The 16,501-nt window shown below is 45.9% G+C and overlaps 1 protein-coding gene across 2 annotated transcripts in view; it reads left to right on the top strand.

Annotated features, from left to right (window-relative positions):
• Window positions 1–16,501, top strand: part of LOC144819699 (arylsulfatase A-like) — a 99,590-nt gene that overhangs the window by 71,690 nt on the left and 11,399 nt on the right. For both annotated transcript variants that reach the window (XM_078677546.1, XM_078677503.1), the window contains 2 exons: window positions 2,559–2,686; window positions 4,343–4,445. In XM_078677546.1, coding sequence (XP_078533672.1) covers window positions 2,559–2,686; window positions 4,343–4,445 — 231 coding nt within the window. The remainder of the gene's footprint in view (window positions 1–2,558; window positions 2,687–4,342; window positions 4,446–16,501) is intronic.

Genomic DNA, 16,501 nt, shown 5'->3' with positions numbered 1-16,501 from the left:
ACATTTGTTTTATATGTCCTAGTATGGAGAAGCAGCCAAAGTTGCTTTTCCCTAATTGTAGTGCAGCTAACCCCATAGGTTCACTTTGAAATGCTTTATCAAAGTTTAATAAAGTCTAACTTTTGATTGGATTTCGCTCAAAATATGATTCAAAGTATCACAATAATTGCTACAATACATCCAACAACTCGCCAAGCTTCGATTTGTTATAACTGTTACAGGAAAGTAGTTTTAGCACTTACTTTCCTGAAGTTACCTAAAACAGCCCTGTAGCAGCCATTACGACTTACCAACCTTGACAGTCTGAGCTGCTCCCTGAGTAAGTGTGAAGAGGTCTCGGGCTGAAACAATACAGCCATTTGTTGGGAGAAGATTGCTTCCTGGAGAAGCCAGGGAGAGGAAGGGGGCAGGAGAGGTAAACGGAACTTCAAAAGCAGGAAAAAAGATGTCACAGGACCTAGGCCAACACCCACTTCCTTGATCCCCAGCCAGATGGGAACACCTCTAATTTAATTAGGAGAGGGGCAGGAAAGGGAGTGTTGTGAATGGTAAGCCACATCTGTGGATTGGGTTAGCCATGCACACACCCCAAGGGGAGAACTTCTCCATTTCAATTTTTTGAAGAACAGTGCATTTTGGTTCAAAAATATACCACACTTTGCAGGAAGTGGTCATAGCAGAGAAGTCAACTTTGCCCATATTGGATGGGTAGACCCACCCTTTTGCCAGCCAAGAATGGAGGATAAATAAGGCAGAGCTGCAGGAGCTCCTGAGATCACTGCTTGGAACATCTGAAGAAGTACTGCCCTGCTGGAACCTTGAACTGCAACACAGAAGATGTTGCACTCAGAAGAACTGCACTTTCTGCACTCTACAGTCCCCACAAAAGAAGCACTGTGCCTAATTCAAGGAAAAGGAGTGGACTTCTGAACAGCAACAGGTAGATAAGTGCTGGAAGAAGCCACTTGCAACAGCCAAAGAGAGGACAACTCAAGCGGACCATCTACAAATATATTTTCCTGGACTGACCAGGTGCATTGTGGACGATTGACTCCCAGACCCCTAGAGGCAATCCCGAACTTTTGAACCCTTGGCTGGTGCTGCTGGGAACTTTTTGCAAAGTATTGGTAAAAAGCACCAGAAGAAGACTGACTCAACATCAAGAGTTAAGCCAGTGTTGTTGACTTCAGAATTGCCCTGTCCATGCCGGCTTGTTCTGCTAAAATCTGCAGCGCTCCTCACCATCGACACCAAGGACAAAGACTGCCTGGGGCTCACTGTGGCTTCTTCCTGCAGCAGGCCACCTTCATCGAAGCCAACGCAGGATTCAAGGAACCTGAGGGCTCGTCGTTGAGAGAAAAGCTCCAAAAAAGTGACTGAGTGCGAAGGTAAAATCATGAAAGGGACCTAGTGCTCGACCTAGCTGACCAGCGGTCCATTGTAGTAGGCCTAAAACTTTGACTTTGTCCCGGCCCAGCTCAACCAGATAGCCGCAAGTGGAGCTTTAAGCTTTTTGATGCAAGTATGCAGAATTTTTTATTTAATCTTTAAAAATTAATATCTCTGGTTCCCTTCATTGGAGTTTTGTTGTTTTGGTGTCATGTTAAAGATACAACTATTCTCTATTTTTATAAAATTAGGTTGATTTTTTTTATTGTTTTGTGTCTTTTACTTATGACCTGTTTTGGCGATATGAAATGTTTTACCTGTCTCCTAAGTTAAGCCTGACTGCTTGTTGCCAAGCTACTAAGGGTGGAGCAAGGATTAATTTATTGAGCCCTTGCTGGACCATATTATTGATTGTGGTATTATAACTATCTGAACCCCCACTTACTAACAATACGCCTTCCTAAAATTGGACTCCCTTCAATGGAGATTCTGAAAATGGTGTTTGCAGAATGCCAGGGTATGACAATGCAAACACTAGGAATAGTTGGAGTTTTTCCCACCTGCCAAAGGCCATCTCTTTTGCGCCGGAGAGTGAGTTTGGCAGCATTTTCCAGATCCATGGGTTAGGTAAGAGTACCCCAGATGTGTTAAGACAAAAGCTGTTTCAAACATGAAGGTCTAAAAACATGCGCCCTGAAAGCACATGAGATGGCACAGACAATAGGGAAATCCACAAAGGATTATGGCCACAGAGGATTTAGATCCATAAAGGGTAGATTCCCCCTATGGGACCCACAGTCGGATCATATGGGACCTATAGCTGGTTGGGATCACTCGGAGGCAAAAACATACGGGGGTACAGCATTTGCTGGACTGATATCTAAACTCATCCTTGATGCAAATCCACTATGTCTTACACACTACCTAAAACAGTCAGTGTCTGCAAACTAGGATTTTATGGACTTACATGGAGAAAGCTGATGAAAGCATAGATGATTGTCCAACCATATTAAAGCAGTTGCTGTTGGTCATTAATTTAATCAGTCTAATAAAAAGTTTGAGTCTTCAACAAATGTTTCATTTGAAAAGCAAATGTAACTGGTTCACTATATTGAAAATAACATGTCCTGATCTCTCTTCTAAGTTGTAAACCTCTTTTATGCTGTCAGGGGTGACCCACGAGCTAGCCAGCACCTTAGACATCCTGCCGACCCTGGCGGCATTGGCTGGCGTGCCTTTGCCGAGTGTGACTCTGGATGGCTATAGCATGCTCGATCTTCTCTTCAGTGGTGGCAAGGTTAGTGCTCAGTCTATAATACTCGATCCTTCTGTGTGGGGGTGATTTGCAGTATGTGTCAGTGTATAGTGTGATGGCTCTCTTGAATCAATACACAGAAAGTTCAGCCAGCATTGATTAGTAGTGCGGTATGCGTTGTGGAATACCACGGGGACTAGAATTTGGCTTAACTATAACAGCATAATTCATTACATGCTTATCCAGTCCCCTAAAGAGCACCAAAGTATCTCCTTGCCAGCCTCAAACCCTATTGTGCAAATTTCTGTCCCTGGCCTTAATCAACCATGAATGCACTCTATTGAAACACCCCGAGCACTGAAGGGCATGGCCTTCTATAATCTCACACCACACAGTCATGTGTTAGCCAAGGTGAGAATGGATGGCTTATTAATAGAGGACTGCATTGTTTAAAAAATGGATGGATAAATGGATGAGGGATGACTATGCAGGTCAGTGGAAGTGTATATGGGTGGATACGTGAATTAGCCCCTGATTAAGACTGTGGCGGACGGTTGATCTGGCCTTTAGTCTTTAAATGAGTGGTGAGTGAGTTGGGTGAATGCATGAACAGGTTAGAAACTCAGGAGTGACTGAAAGCGGGGATATACCAATGAGTGAATTCAATGTGGGATGATTACAATACAGCCATTGATGAGGTATATAAACTAATCCCAGAACAAGGCAAAGGCTTTGGGTGTGGGAAGGTGTGTATGTTACTCTGGCAGAATGTCCATTTGGGCTGCCCCCAGGAAATTGATTAACTTTAAGGAGTCATCACCTGTCACCGGCAAGTGTGAGAGGACACTGGGCAGGGCCTTTCTTTGGTCCCCCAGCCAGGCAGGCTCCAAACCCAGAGGGAGAGGAGCTGCCCCCAGAACTGGTTTGAAGTGACCACAGAAAAACTACAAGGCCACAAAGTTTTGATCGGAAGCCTACTGTCGGCTCCATTGAAGGTCAGGTGCCGACACCAAGCCTGCATTGTCCTGATTTCACCTCATTCATCTTTCCTTCACCACATGTCACTCCCTATCTCCTTATCTCACCCTTGCAGATTATTTTACATCCTTGTGTTCCTCCTTGGTTTGGAATAATAGGGATCCAGGTCAGAAGAGAAGGATGTAGTCACCTCTGAGATGACACTGTGGGACATAACACTGCCAGGCTCACTGCCACAAGAACAACCTTCTTTAGCCACATCGCTGCGGCAGCTATTCCGCCGCAGCGCCTAGGGGCGGAGGGGCGCGTGGCGGGCCCATGCTGGTGACGGAACCGCTCCGTCACCAGCCGCAGTTGAGCTGTGCTCATGACGGAGCGGTTCCGTCATGGCCCAGCCCACTTAATAGACGCGCCGGGCAGGCGCGAAATCAGCGCCGCGCAGGTGCATCGGGCGGGCGATGACGGAACCGCTCCGTCATCAGCACAGTGCCACCGCGGCTGATGACGGAGCGGTTCCGTCATCAGCACGGAAAGAGTTATACATGAGGATTATGGGATGGACACGTATTGTGACATAAACACAGTTTTCACCATAATCTCCTTGTCACCAGAAATAAATGCAATGCAGATGTGTGGTCATGCTTGCTGTGATTAATTATTGCAATCTTAGGAAAAGTACTCAAGAGTGATGTTTAAATGTGGTCTCTTGCAACATTTTAGAGTAAGAGAAATACAATGTTCTACTATCCAGTTTCCCCAGATGAGATCCGCGGAGCGTACGCTGTTCGATATGGGAAATACAAGGCCCACTTTTTTACAAAGGGTATGTCTCTTGTTCCTTTATCTTTCTATACATGCATGCATTTGTTTTATATATGTATATTTTTGTAGAGCCTACACTACACCTTAATAGGCATCAGAGCTCTGTAAAATCAAACCCATAGTGCTGTACATGAAATTCAGGCTACAATGTGATGCACAGAAGTTGTAGGGCTCAGTATTTAGTGTGCTTCACTATTAGAATCCAATGCTACTCTCGGATCTGGGAGTTCTGAGCTCTATTGTAAACACATAGAGGCAAACCTAGAACACTCAGTATGAGGTAGGGCCTTTTAAGTCCTACACATACCTAGCAGCAGGAGGGGTAACTATCTACTAGGAGTATAAGAGTTATAGGTCTGACTCACAGACAGTTTTAGGGCATTACATGATAAATAATACCCAGTGCTCAGGTATCTTAAGGGGCACCAAACTCCCCAAGATGTTGACTCTAGGAAAATTATTAACAAAACAGAGGCACTGCTGAAATACATCAATCTTCACCTCTAATTCTCTTGATGGATTGTATGAGCTGCCGAAACATAGCTGCTTCTTCAGGGCTGAAGTAGGGATGATTGTTAATTAAGACGAAGTGTGTCTTAGAGGGAGATTTTATCTGTGTTAGAGGAAGCTGATGGATAGAGGAATTGGATGTGTATGATACCCACTTTGTATACACATCTTTCAGTAAACTAGAAGCAACTGAAGTGGAAATTATGAACATTCATGAATGTCACATTAAAGAAGCAGCTATTACCATGAGACATGGGTCAGCTCTTTCACTAATTGATAAAATCACTTATGGGAATTAAAGAAGTAACCATTGATCATTTTCAGAGGTGCCTCCAATTTATTAGAGTTCACTTCAGATTATCACAACATTTGGTCACATACATTACTGGGCCCAGTGTTTAAGAAGAGAACCATCAGGTGTTAGACACTGCTTCTGCCGTGTCCTTACAAATAATTGCAAACATTCTACATATATATCATGACGTTTTTTACCTTTGGCCACCTTGGGATTACTAGCATGCTTGAGGGCATGCGACCTTCGTGTCTCTATGCTGACGAACAATATTGTAGGTGGAGAGCAGTGTCTTCTCTTAAGAGTCTATCGCCATTCAGGTAGGAAGTACATTCTTTGTTTAACCCTAGCCACAGCCATAGCCTGATAGATCCTGTTAGGGACCCATTCTATCTACAACTTTAGATAAGTCCCAGACTTCACCCAGTGCAGAGACCCCAACATTCCCTGCATCATCACAATCCCTCAGCGTCCATACTAAGCATTCCCTGATTCATCACACTCCCTCAGAATCCACACTCAGCATTCCCTGCATCATCACACTCCCTCAGAATCCACACTCAGCATTCCATGCATCATCACACTCCCTCAGTATCTACACTCAGCATTCCATGCATCATCACACTCCCTCAGTATCTGCACTCAGCATTCCCTGCATCATCACACTTCCTCAGTATCTACACTCAGCATTCCATGCATCATCACACTCCCTCAGTATCTGCACTCAGCATTCCATGCATCATCACACTTCCTCAGTATCTACACTCAGCATTCCATGCATCATCACACTCCCTCAGTATCTGCACTCAGCATTCCCTGCATCATCACACTTCCTCAGTATCTACACTCAGCATTCCATGCATCATCACACTCTCTCAGTATCTGCACTCAGCATTCCCTGCATCATCACACTTCCTCAGTATCTACACTCAGCATTCCATGCATCATCACACTCCCTCAGTATCTGCACTCAGCATTCCATGCATCATCACACTCCCTCAGTATCTGCACTCAGCATTCCATGCATCATCACACTCCCTCAGTATCCACACTCAGCAGTCCCTGATTCATCACACTCCCTCAGTATCCACACTCAGCATTCCCTGCATCATCACACTTCCTCAGTATCTACACTCAGCATTCCATGCATCATCACACTCCCTCAGTATCTGCACTCAGCATTCCATGCATCATCACACTCCCTCAGTATCTGCACTCAGCATTCCATGCATCATCACACTCCCTCAGTATCTGCACTCAGCATTCCATGCATTATCACACTCCCTCAGTATCCACACTCAGTATTCCCTGCATCATCACACTTCCTCAGTATCTACACTCAGCATTCCATGCATCATCACACTCCCTCAGTATCTGCACTCAGCATTCCCTGCATCATCACACTTCCTCAGTATCTACACTCAGCATTCCATGCATCATCACACTCCCTCAGTATCTGCACTCAGCATTCCATGCATCATCACACTTCCTCAGTATCTACACTCAGCATTCCATGCATCATCACACTCCCTCAGTATCTGCACTCAGCATTCCCTGCATCATCACACTTCCTCAGTATCTACACTCAGCATTCCATGCATCATCACACTCCCTCAGTATCTGCACTCAGCATTCCATGCATCATCACACTTCCTCAGTATCTACACTCAGCATTCCATGCATCATCACACTCCCTCAGTATCTGCACTCAGCATTCCCTGCATCATCACACTTCCTCAGTATCTACACTCAGCATTCCATGCATCATCACACTCTCTCAGTATCTGCACTCAGCATTCCCTGCATCATCACACTTCCTCAGTATCTACACTCAGCATTCCATGCATCATCACACTCCCTCAGTATCTGCACTCAGCATTCCATGCATCATCACACTCCCTCAGTATCTGCACTCAGCATTCCATGCATCATCACACTCCCTCAGTATCCACACTCAGCAGTCCCTGATTCATCACACTCCCTCAGTATCCACACTCAGCATTCCCTGCATCATCACACTTCCTCAGTATCTACACTCAGCATTCCATGCATCATCACACTCCCTCAGTATCTGCACTCAGCATTCCATGCATCATCACACTCCCTCAGTATCTGCACTCAGCATTCCATGCATCATCACACTCCCTCAGTATCTGCACTCAGCATTCCATGCATTATCACACTCCCTCAGTATCCACACTCAGCATTCCCTGCATCATCACACTTCCTCAGTATCTACACTCAGCATTCCATGCATCATCACACTCCCTCAGTATCTGCACTCAGCATTCCCTGCATCATCACACTTCCTCAGTATCTACACTCAGCATTCCATGCATCATCACACTCCCTCAGTATCTGCACTCAGCATTCCATGCATCATCACACTTCCTCAGTATCTACACTCAGCATTCCATGCATCATCACACTCCCTCAGTATCTGCACTCAGCATTCCCTGCATCATCACACTTCCTCAGTATCTACACTCAGCATTCCATGCATCATCACACTCCCTCAGTATCTGCACTCAGCATTCCCTGCATCATCACACTTGCTCAGTATCTACACTCAGCATTCCATGCATCATCACACTCCCTCAGTATCTGCACTCAGCATTCCATGCATCATCACACTCCCTCAGTATCTGCACTCAGCATTCCATGCATCATCACACTCCCTCAGTATCCACACTCAGCAGTCCCTGATTCATCACACTCCCTCAGTATCCACACTCAGCATTCCCTGCATCATCACACTTCCTCAGTATCTACACTCAGCATTCCATGCATCATCACACTCCCTCAGTATCTGCACTCAGCATTCCATGCATCATCACACTCCCTCAGTATCTGCACTCAGCATCCATGCATCATCACACTCCCTCAGTATCTGCACTCAGCATTCCATGCATCATCACACTCCCTCAGTATCCACACTCAGCATTCCCTGATTCATCATACTCCCTCAGTATCCACACTCAGCATTCCCTGCATCATCACACTTCCTCAGTATCTACACTCAGCATTCCATGCATCATCACACTCCCTCAGTATCTGCACTCAGCATTCCATGCATCATCACACTCCCTCAGTATCTGCACTCAGCATTCCATGCATCATCACACTCCCTCAGTATCTGCACTCAGCATTCCATGCATCATCACACTCCCTCATTATCCGCACTCAGCATTCCCTGATTCATCACACTTCCTCAGTATCTACACTCAGCCTTCCATGCATCACACTCCCTCAGTATCAACACTCAGCATTCCCTGCATCATCACACAACCTCAGTATCTGCACTCAGCATTCCATGCATCATCACACTCCCTCAGTATCTGCACTCAGCATTCCATGCATCATCACACTCCCTCAGTATCTGCACTCGGCATTCCATGCATCATCATACTCCCTCAGTATCTGCACTCAGCATTCCATGCATCATCACACTCCCTCAGTATCCACACTCAGCATTCCCTGATTCATCACACTTCCTCAGTATCTACACTCAGCATTCCATGCATCACACTCCCTCAGTATCAACACTCAGCATTCCATGCATCATCACACTCCCTCAGTATCTGCACTCAGCATTCCATGCATCATCACACTCCCTCAGTATCTGCACTCAGCATTCCATGCATTATCACACTCCCTCAGTATCCACACTCAGCATTCCCTGCATCATCACACTTCCTCAGTATCTACACTCAGCATTCCATGCATCATCACACTCCCTCAGTATCTGCACTCAGCATTCCCTGCATCATCACACTTCCTCAGTATCTACACTCAGCATTCCATGCATCATCACACTCCCTCAGTATCTGCACTCAGCATTCCATGCATCATCACACTTCCTCAGTATCTACACTCAGCATTCCATGCATCATCACACTCCCTCAGTATCTGCACTCAGCATTCCCTGCATCATCACACTTCCTCAGTATCTACACTCAGCATTCCATGCATCATCACACTCCCTCAGTATCTGCACTCAGCATTCCCTGCATCATCACACTTCCTCAGTATCTACACTCAGCATTCCATGCATCATCACACTCCCTCAGTATCTGCACTCAGCATTCCATGCATCATCACACTCCCTCAGTATCTGCACTCAGCATTCCATGCATCATCACACTCCCTCAGTATCCACACTCAGCAGTCCCTGATTCATCACACTCCCTCAGTATCCACACTCAGCAGTCCCTGATTCATCACACTCCCTCAGTATCCACACTCAGCATTCCCTGCATCATCACACTTCCTCAGTATCTACACTCAGCATTCCATGCATCATCACACTCCCTCAGTATCTGCACTCAGCATTCCATGCATCATCACACTCCCTCAGTATCTGCACTCAGCATTCCATGCATCATCACACTCCCTCAGTATCTGCACTCAGCATTCCATGCATCATCACACTCCCTCAGTATCCACACTCAGCATTCCCTGATTCATCACACTCCCTCAGTATCCACACTCAGCATTCCCTGCATCATCACACTTCCTCAGTATCTACACTCAGCATTCCATGCATCATCACACTCCCTCAGTATCTGCACTCAGCATTCCATGCATCATCACACTCCCTCAGTATCTGCACTCAGCATTCCATGCATCATCACACTCCCTCAGTATCCACACTCAGCATTCCCTGATTCATCACACTCCCTCAGTATCCACACTCAGCATTCCCTGCATCATCACACTTCCTCAGTATCTGCACTCAGCATTCCATGCATCACACTCCCTCAGTATCTGCACTCAGCATTCCATTCATCATCACACTCCCTCAGTATCTGCACTCAGCATTCCATGCATCATCACACTCCCTCAGTATCTGCACTCAGCATTCCATTCATCATCACACTCCCTCAGTATCTGCACTCAGCATTCCATGCATCATCACAATCCCTCAGTATCTGCACTCAGCATTCCATGCATCATCACACTCCCTCAGTATCCGCACTCAGCATTCCCTGATTCATCACACTTCCTCAGTATCTACACTCAGCATTCCATGCATCACACTCCCTCAGTATCAACACTTAGCATTCCCTGCATCATCACACAACCTCAGTATCTGCACTCAGCATTCCATGCATCATCACACTCCCTCAGTATCTGCACTCAGCATTCCATGCATCATCACACTCCCTCAGTATCTGCACTCGGCATTCCATGCATCATCATACTCCCTCAGTATCTGCACTCAGCATTCCATGCATCATCACACTCCCTCAGTATCCACACTCAGCATTCCCTGATTCATCACACTTCCTCAGTATCTACACTCAGCATTCCATGCATCACACTCCCTCAGTATCAACACTCAGCATTCCATGCATCATCACACTCCCTCAGTATCTGCACTCAGCATTCCATGCATCATCACACTCCCTCAGTATCTGCACTCAGCATTCCATGCATCATCACACTCCCTCAGTATCCACACTCAGCATTCCCTGATTCATCACACTTCCTCAGTATCTACACTCAGCATTCCATGCATCATCACGCTCCCTCAGTATCTGCAATCAGCATTCCATGCATCATCACACTCCCTCAGTATCTGCACTCAGCATTCCATGCATCATCACACTCCCTCAGTATCCACACTCAGCATTCCCTGATTCATCACACTTCCTCAGTATCTACACTCAGCATTCCATGCATCACACTCCCTCAGTATCAACACTCAGCATTCCCTGCATCATCACACAACCTCAGTATCTGCACTCAGCATTCCATGCATCATCACACTCCCTCAGTATCATCATCAGCATTCTGTGAATCACACTCCCTCAGTATCCACACTCAGCATTCCATGCATCATCATACTCCATGAGTATCCACTCTAAACATTCCATACATTATCACACTCCCTCAGTATCTACACTCAGCATTCCATGCATCATCACACTCCATGAGTATCCACTCTAAACATTCCATATATTATCACACTCCCTCAGTATCTACACTCAGCATTCCATGCATCATCATACTCCATGAGTATCCACTCTAAACATTCTATATATTATCACACTCCCTCAGTATCTACACTCAGCATTCCATGCATCATCACACTCCATGAGTATCCACTCTACACATTCCATATATTATCACACCCCCTCAGTATCTACACTCAGCATTCCATGCATCATCATACTCCATGAGTATCCACTCTAAACATTCTATATATTATCACACTCCCTCAGTATCTACACTCAGCATTCCGTGCATCATCATACTCCATGAGTATCCACTCTAAACATTCCATATATTATCACACTCCCTCAGTATCTACACTCAGCATTCCATGCATCATCACACTCCATCAGTATCTGCACTCGGCATTCCATGCATCATCATACTCCATGAGTATCCACTCTAAACATTACATGCATTATCACACTCCCTCAGAATCTACACCCAGCATTCCAGGCATTATCACACTTCCTCAGTATCTACACTCAGTATTCAATGCATCATCACACTCCCTTGGTAGCCACACTCAACATTCCATGCATCACACTCCCTCAGTATCCAAACTTAATATTCCATCTTCAAGATCTACACTCAGCATTCCCTGCATCATCACACTCCCTCAGGGCCCGATTCACAAAGGTCCTTCACACTGGCCTGTGGTTTAAGAATATTAACCATTAACAATAGTTTCGAATTAGTACTTCGTTTAAGCGGCGAAGGGGGTAGCTAGGGTTTTGCTATCAGAATGGAAATGTCTCCATCATATTGTACTTAACTTCATCTTGAATTTGATAAGATTTGCTTTCATTTTTGGCGACAAATATGTAACTTAGATTGAGTCTCAAACCCCTAAATGCTACAGGAGGATGAAGGGTGTGCAGTTCTATTGCCCCACGTGCATTATTTGGCTGCAGATCTATAACCCATTGTGAAGAGATGCAGCCGGATTGAGTGACATTGATCATAAAAATCTTTATTCGGTTGCAACAACTGTCACACCTCACTCCCTGCATTCTTGTGCCTGCCACCAGGGGGCAGAATTGTGGGGATCTCCAGTGTTCTCATAAGCTTCCATACCCTCTCCTTCTTGCATATACTGACTTTCAGTCATTTGAATTCAACATGCACATTGCCATCATTCCCAATCCTTGCCTGGTTTTGTGAAAGCCAGCGTGCTCATGTTTGACCATCTGTTACCTAGAATTCTCTGCTCACTGCTTCATCTCCACCACACCTGCAGGCCAAGGATGGGTGGAGGAATTCAGCTCACCTGTGGCTGGCTGCTGCTAGCCTAGCACATCTGATGCATGTGATTACTGAGAGCTCTTTTAAGCCCCAGCTCCCTTCAGTCCAGTGTTGGTCATTGTAGCTGTGTACCGGTGAGACTGAGCCTTGTTCCAGTCTTTCCTGAGGCTTTGATATCCTTGTTTCCAGTGTTTCCTTGTTCCTGAGCTGCAGCAGTTGTTCCTGAACCTGCACTGTCTGCAGTGCTGCCTTGACTCCTGAGCTTTCCTTGTTCCTGAGCTGCAGCAGTTGTTCCTGACTAGCACTGCCTGCAGTGCTGCCTTGACTCCTGAAGCTTTGGTAGTTCCCTGTTCCTGAACCAGCACTGTCTGCAGTGCTGCCTTGACTCCTGAGCTTTTGCTCACTTCTTGTTCCTGCCCCAGCACTGCCTTCTATGCTACTTTGTTTTCTTGATTCCTGAACCTGCACTATTCTAGTATACCCTTGTAGCTTCCCCATCTGTTCATCCTTTTCCAGTTCCTGCTTTTCTTCCCGTTTCCTTGGTTACAGTTCCTAGTTTACTGTCTTTCTTTTCCTGCTGTCTTGCTTCTATTACCTTGTATGTTTGTTAGTTGCTTTCTGCCAAGTTTGTCCTGTGATGTCCTTCCTTTCCTGTTAAGCACTCCTCCTTGCTAACTCCTTGTCTATTTTCTTGTGTTTAGTTCTACTGCCTTGCGTGTTCCTGTTTCATCGCCAGGATCCCTGGGCACAGCTGACAACCTAGGTGGTGTTTCTTGTTCACTGTGACTATTGTCTTCGAGTTATATTTATAACCTTACCATAGGTATAAGCTCCTCAGACCCGGCCTGTGCATGCATGTCCTATATGTGGGTATTTGCCGTCAGTCTTTGTAACAGCAATTGTGGGTGATGAACTTACTGAGATTCAGTCTTACCGTGTGGAGCTCCTGAGTGCTTTACCCCACACTCCTTTTACTGTTAATGTTGTTTCATATATGAGTCTTGCACACTCGTCCAGGGTGTAATTATTCTGTGTGCTAAATCACCTCATGAGTGCCTATCCTTTCTGAGTCTTTTCCATCTTGTTCCTTCGTGCAGGCTTCCCCTTTGGTTCCTTTTTCTCCTCTAACTTCCTGTATGGTCCTGATCAGCGCTCTACTTCTCTTTCTGCGTACATTTTCTACCCAGTCGCAAGTCCTTGCCCAAGTCCATGACTGTGTTCCAGACATAGTCCCGGACAGTCCCTGACAACAACAACCATAAAGGAACAAAAAGCACAGCACATATGGTCATACAACTATAATACATTTGCATAAAATACAAAGTATTAAAATTAATTACCAAGTCATGATAAAAACAGGTAAAAAGGCAACCCCATTAGCAGCAATGCATTGGTCAGTTAGGTCTGGAAAGCTTTGACATCAGTGCGGCTCGTAAAAACAAGAGACAGCATATAACACATGTTCATTGGGGGGCATCTGCAGGTTTATAAGTGTAGGGGGTAAAATTCAGGAACTTCAGCAGTGGGACAATAAACTGCTTTCTATGCATATTCAAATACCTGCAAATCGTTACAAAAGTGTCAAATGTACAGTGGAGACCTATTTTCGCAGCCGCAGGGCAACACGGAACATGGATGGGCTCAGCAGCTGGATAAGGCCAAGAGGTGATGTAACAGGTTAAATCTAATCCTGGTCATACCAAGCCTGTCCATTAAATTAGGTACCTGTGCCAAGTAAGGATCCCTACTCTAGACTGTTTTGGTTCTCTAGCCAACAGGGTCCACTCTAGAAACAGATCATTTACCCTTTTCAGTTCCAAGAGCAACAGTGAGTGAGGATTAAGAAATATTCCCTTTCTCCCTAGAGTGGCAAAAGCTGCCTTCACATAAACAATCCAGGGGGTTCCGAGAGCATGATCAAGAGACAGACAGTTTCAGAGAATCTGTCTGTTTAATGAAAGTCTCTCCCTGACCCAAACCTTAACCCAACACAAGAGAGGTCTAAGGGCAATTATATCATCTAGGCAACTGGTTCCAAGCTCAGAATGGATTAAAAAGTCTGGAGTACTTTGGGAGACCGGCACAAACCGTTTTAAGAAATGGGTTTCAGCTGTTTGGATTTTATCACTCTTTATGTACCTCCAAATCTAACTACCATACAAGATCAGTGACACCCATTTGGCCTGGTAAATTTTTGTTAGAGCATGCAGTGACCAAGAACTCAACCTACCCGCAAAACTGGCCACTGCCACGGTGGACTTGACAAGTTCAGATCTCTTCCCCCCAATCTGGGGCTTCCAATTTTTGTTCATGTCAAATAACACCCCTAAATAGGGAAAGGCTGGTACCTTGGCTACTTCAAAGATTATTAGGCTAGTGGACCGAGGGCCATCAACCATAACATATAATTTGGTGAAGTAATAGTGATATTGAAATATTCATATTTATTTCAAACGTGTAACAATGCCTCTTCTTACCTCATCTAGGTGTGAGGGAAGGACAAGGTTAGTCTTGTTAAAATCTAGATTATGGCATAAACATTATCGGCGCCATCTTGTCCCTTTTCAGACTCGTACGTGCGCGTAAGCAGCAGCCATTTTGAATGCCATGGCCTCTCTGCCCACTGCCGATAGCCAGCGCGTCTCCCCCCCCCCCTCATTCTCAGGCCTCGCAAGCATCCCCCACTCTCTGATAGCCCCCGATCTCTCCTGCCTGGGCCATAAGCGCACCTCCAGCGCGACCCTGCCTCAGAGCCACATCCCGTGCTGAACCCCCACACTCCTTTCATCTCATTTCCCTTTGATAACCTCTTCCTCCTCGTCCATTGTCCGAACCGTTCCCAAGCCACCACCTTGCCCTGCAGCTGCAGTTTATTGCCCCAACTGTAGGAACTCACCCCACATCAAAGGAGCAGAGATTAATCAATACCTTCACACCCCTAGATCCGACCGATCGCCTACATTCCCGTTCCCAGCGGAATGTCCAGCTGCGCGATTGCCATCACATGCTGAGATCGGGGTGGGAACTCTACTGTAGATGTGTGTGGGAACGGGCCTGGACCGGGGATTCCGAGGATGTCATGCTGTACTTCAAAGTAATATTACGGATGCAATGAATTCAATAAAACCATAAAACTGTGTATAAGAGGCCAGGCCTCAGAGATGCTGTTAGAGAGCACCTCGAGAAGATACCCTGTTGTCTGATTTGACGTGTTCTGCTCCGTCGGAATAAACTCCTGTTTCCTGCCTTCCAGTCTCCAGCGCCTGCCTCTTTATTTGGTAACCGTGAGTTGGGTGAGAAGCGGCTAACGCCGGGCAAACCTTGAAAAGGGGTAATCAACCTGATCTGCCTGACCCTTTTTCCACAATTGGCCGCCCAAACATGGGGCCCATCAGCGACACGTGGATCCAGTGGGAGAGGTCCTGACGACAGCGTGAACGACTGCAACGATCGGGAAGAGCTCCTGCCCGATAGACCCTCGTCTGGCAGCCGATCATCCGAACTTCACCGGTTCCGAGCAGACCTCTCTCGAGTGATCTATGGTCCTGACTGGGAACCATCAGGAGTGCCACAGCAATTACGGAGAATAGAGGACGATCGGGCACTGGAAGCGGAAGACGAGAAACTGTCCATGCGGTCCGGGTAAGGTCGTACATCGCAGCGAATTGCGAATTGATTGTTTGATTGTTTGAAAATACTAGTATTACTCATTTGATTGTTTCTGAGAGATTCTCTATTTGCAAACAAGCACAGAGTCGCCATACTCTGTTTAGTCTTTGCAGATAGTGAAGGGTAGGTAACGCAGGCTTTTGCCCCCGTTGTAACCCGTCGTGCCTACTTCCCTCTCCATTTGATTGATTGTTATCCAAACATTTACTGTTTTGGAATTGGTTCTCTTTGGATCATTCTCTATTTGCAAACAAGCACAGAGTCGCAATACTCTGTTTAGTCTTTGCAGATAGTGAAGGATAGGTAACGCAGGCTTTTGCCCCCGTTGTAATCCGTCGTGCCTA

The sequence above is a fragment of the Lissotriton helveticus genome, chromosome 1_1 (genome assembly GCF_964261635.1).
Source record: "Lissotriton helveticus chromosome 1_1, aLisHel1.1, whole genome shotgun sequence".
Lineage (NCBI taxonomy): Eukaryota > Metazoa > Chordata > Amphibia > Caudata > Salamandridae > Lissotriton > Lissotriton helveticus.
This window is presented reverse-complemented; position numbering and strand designations above follow the sequence as displayed.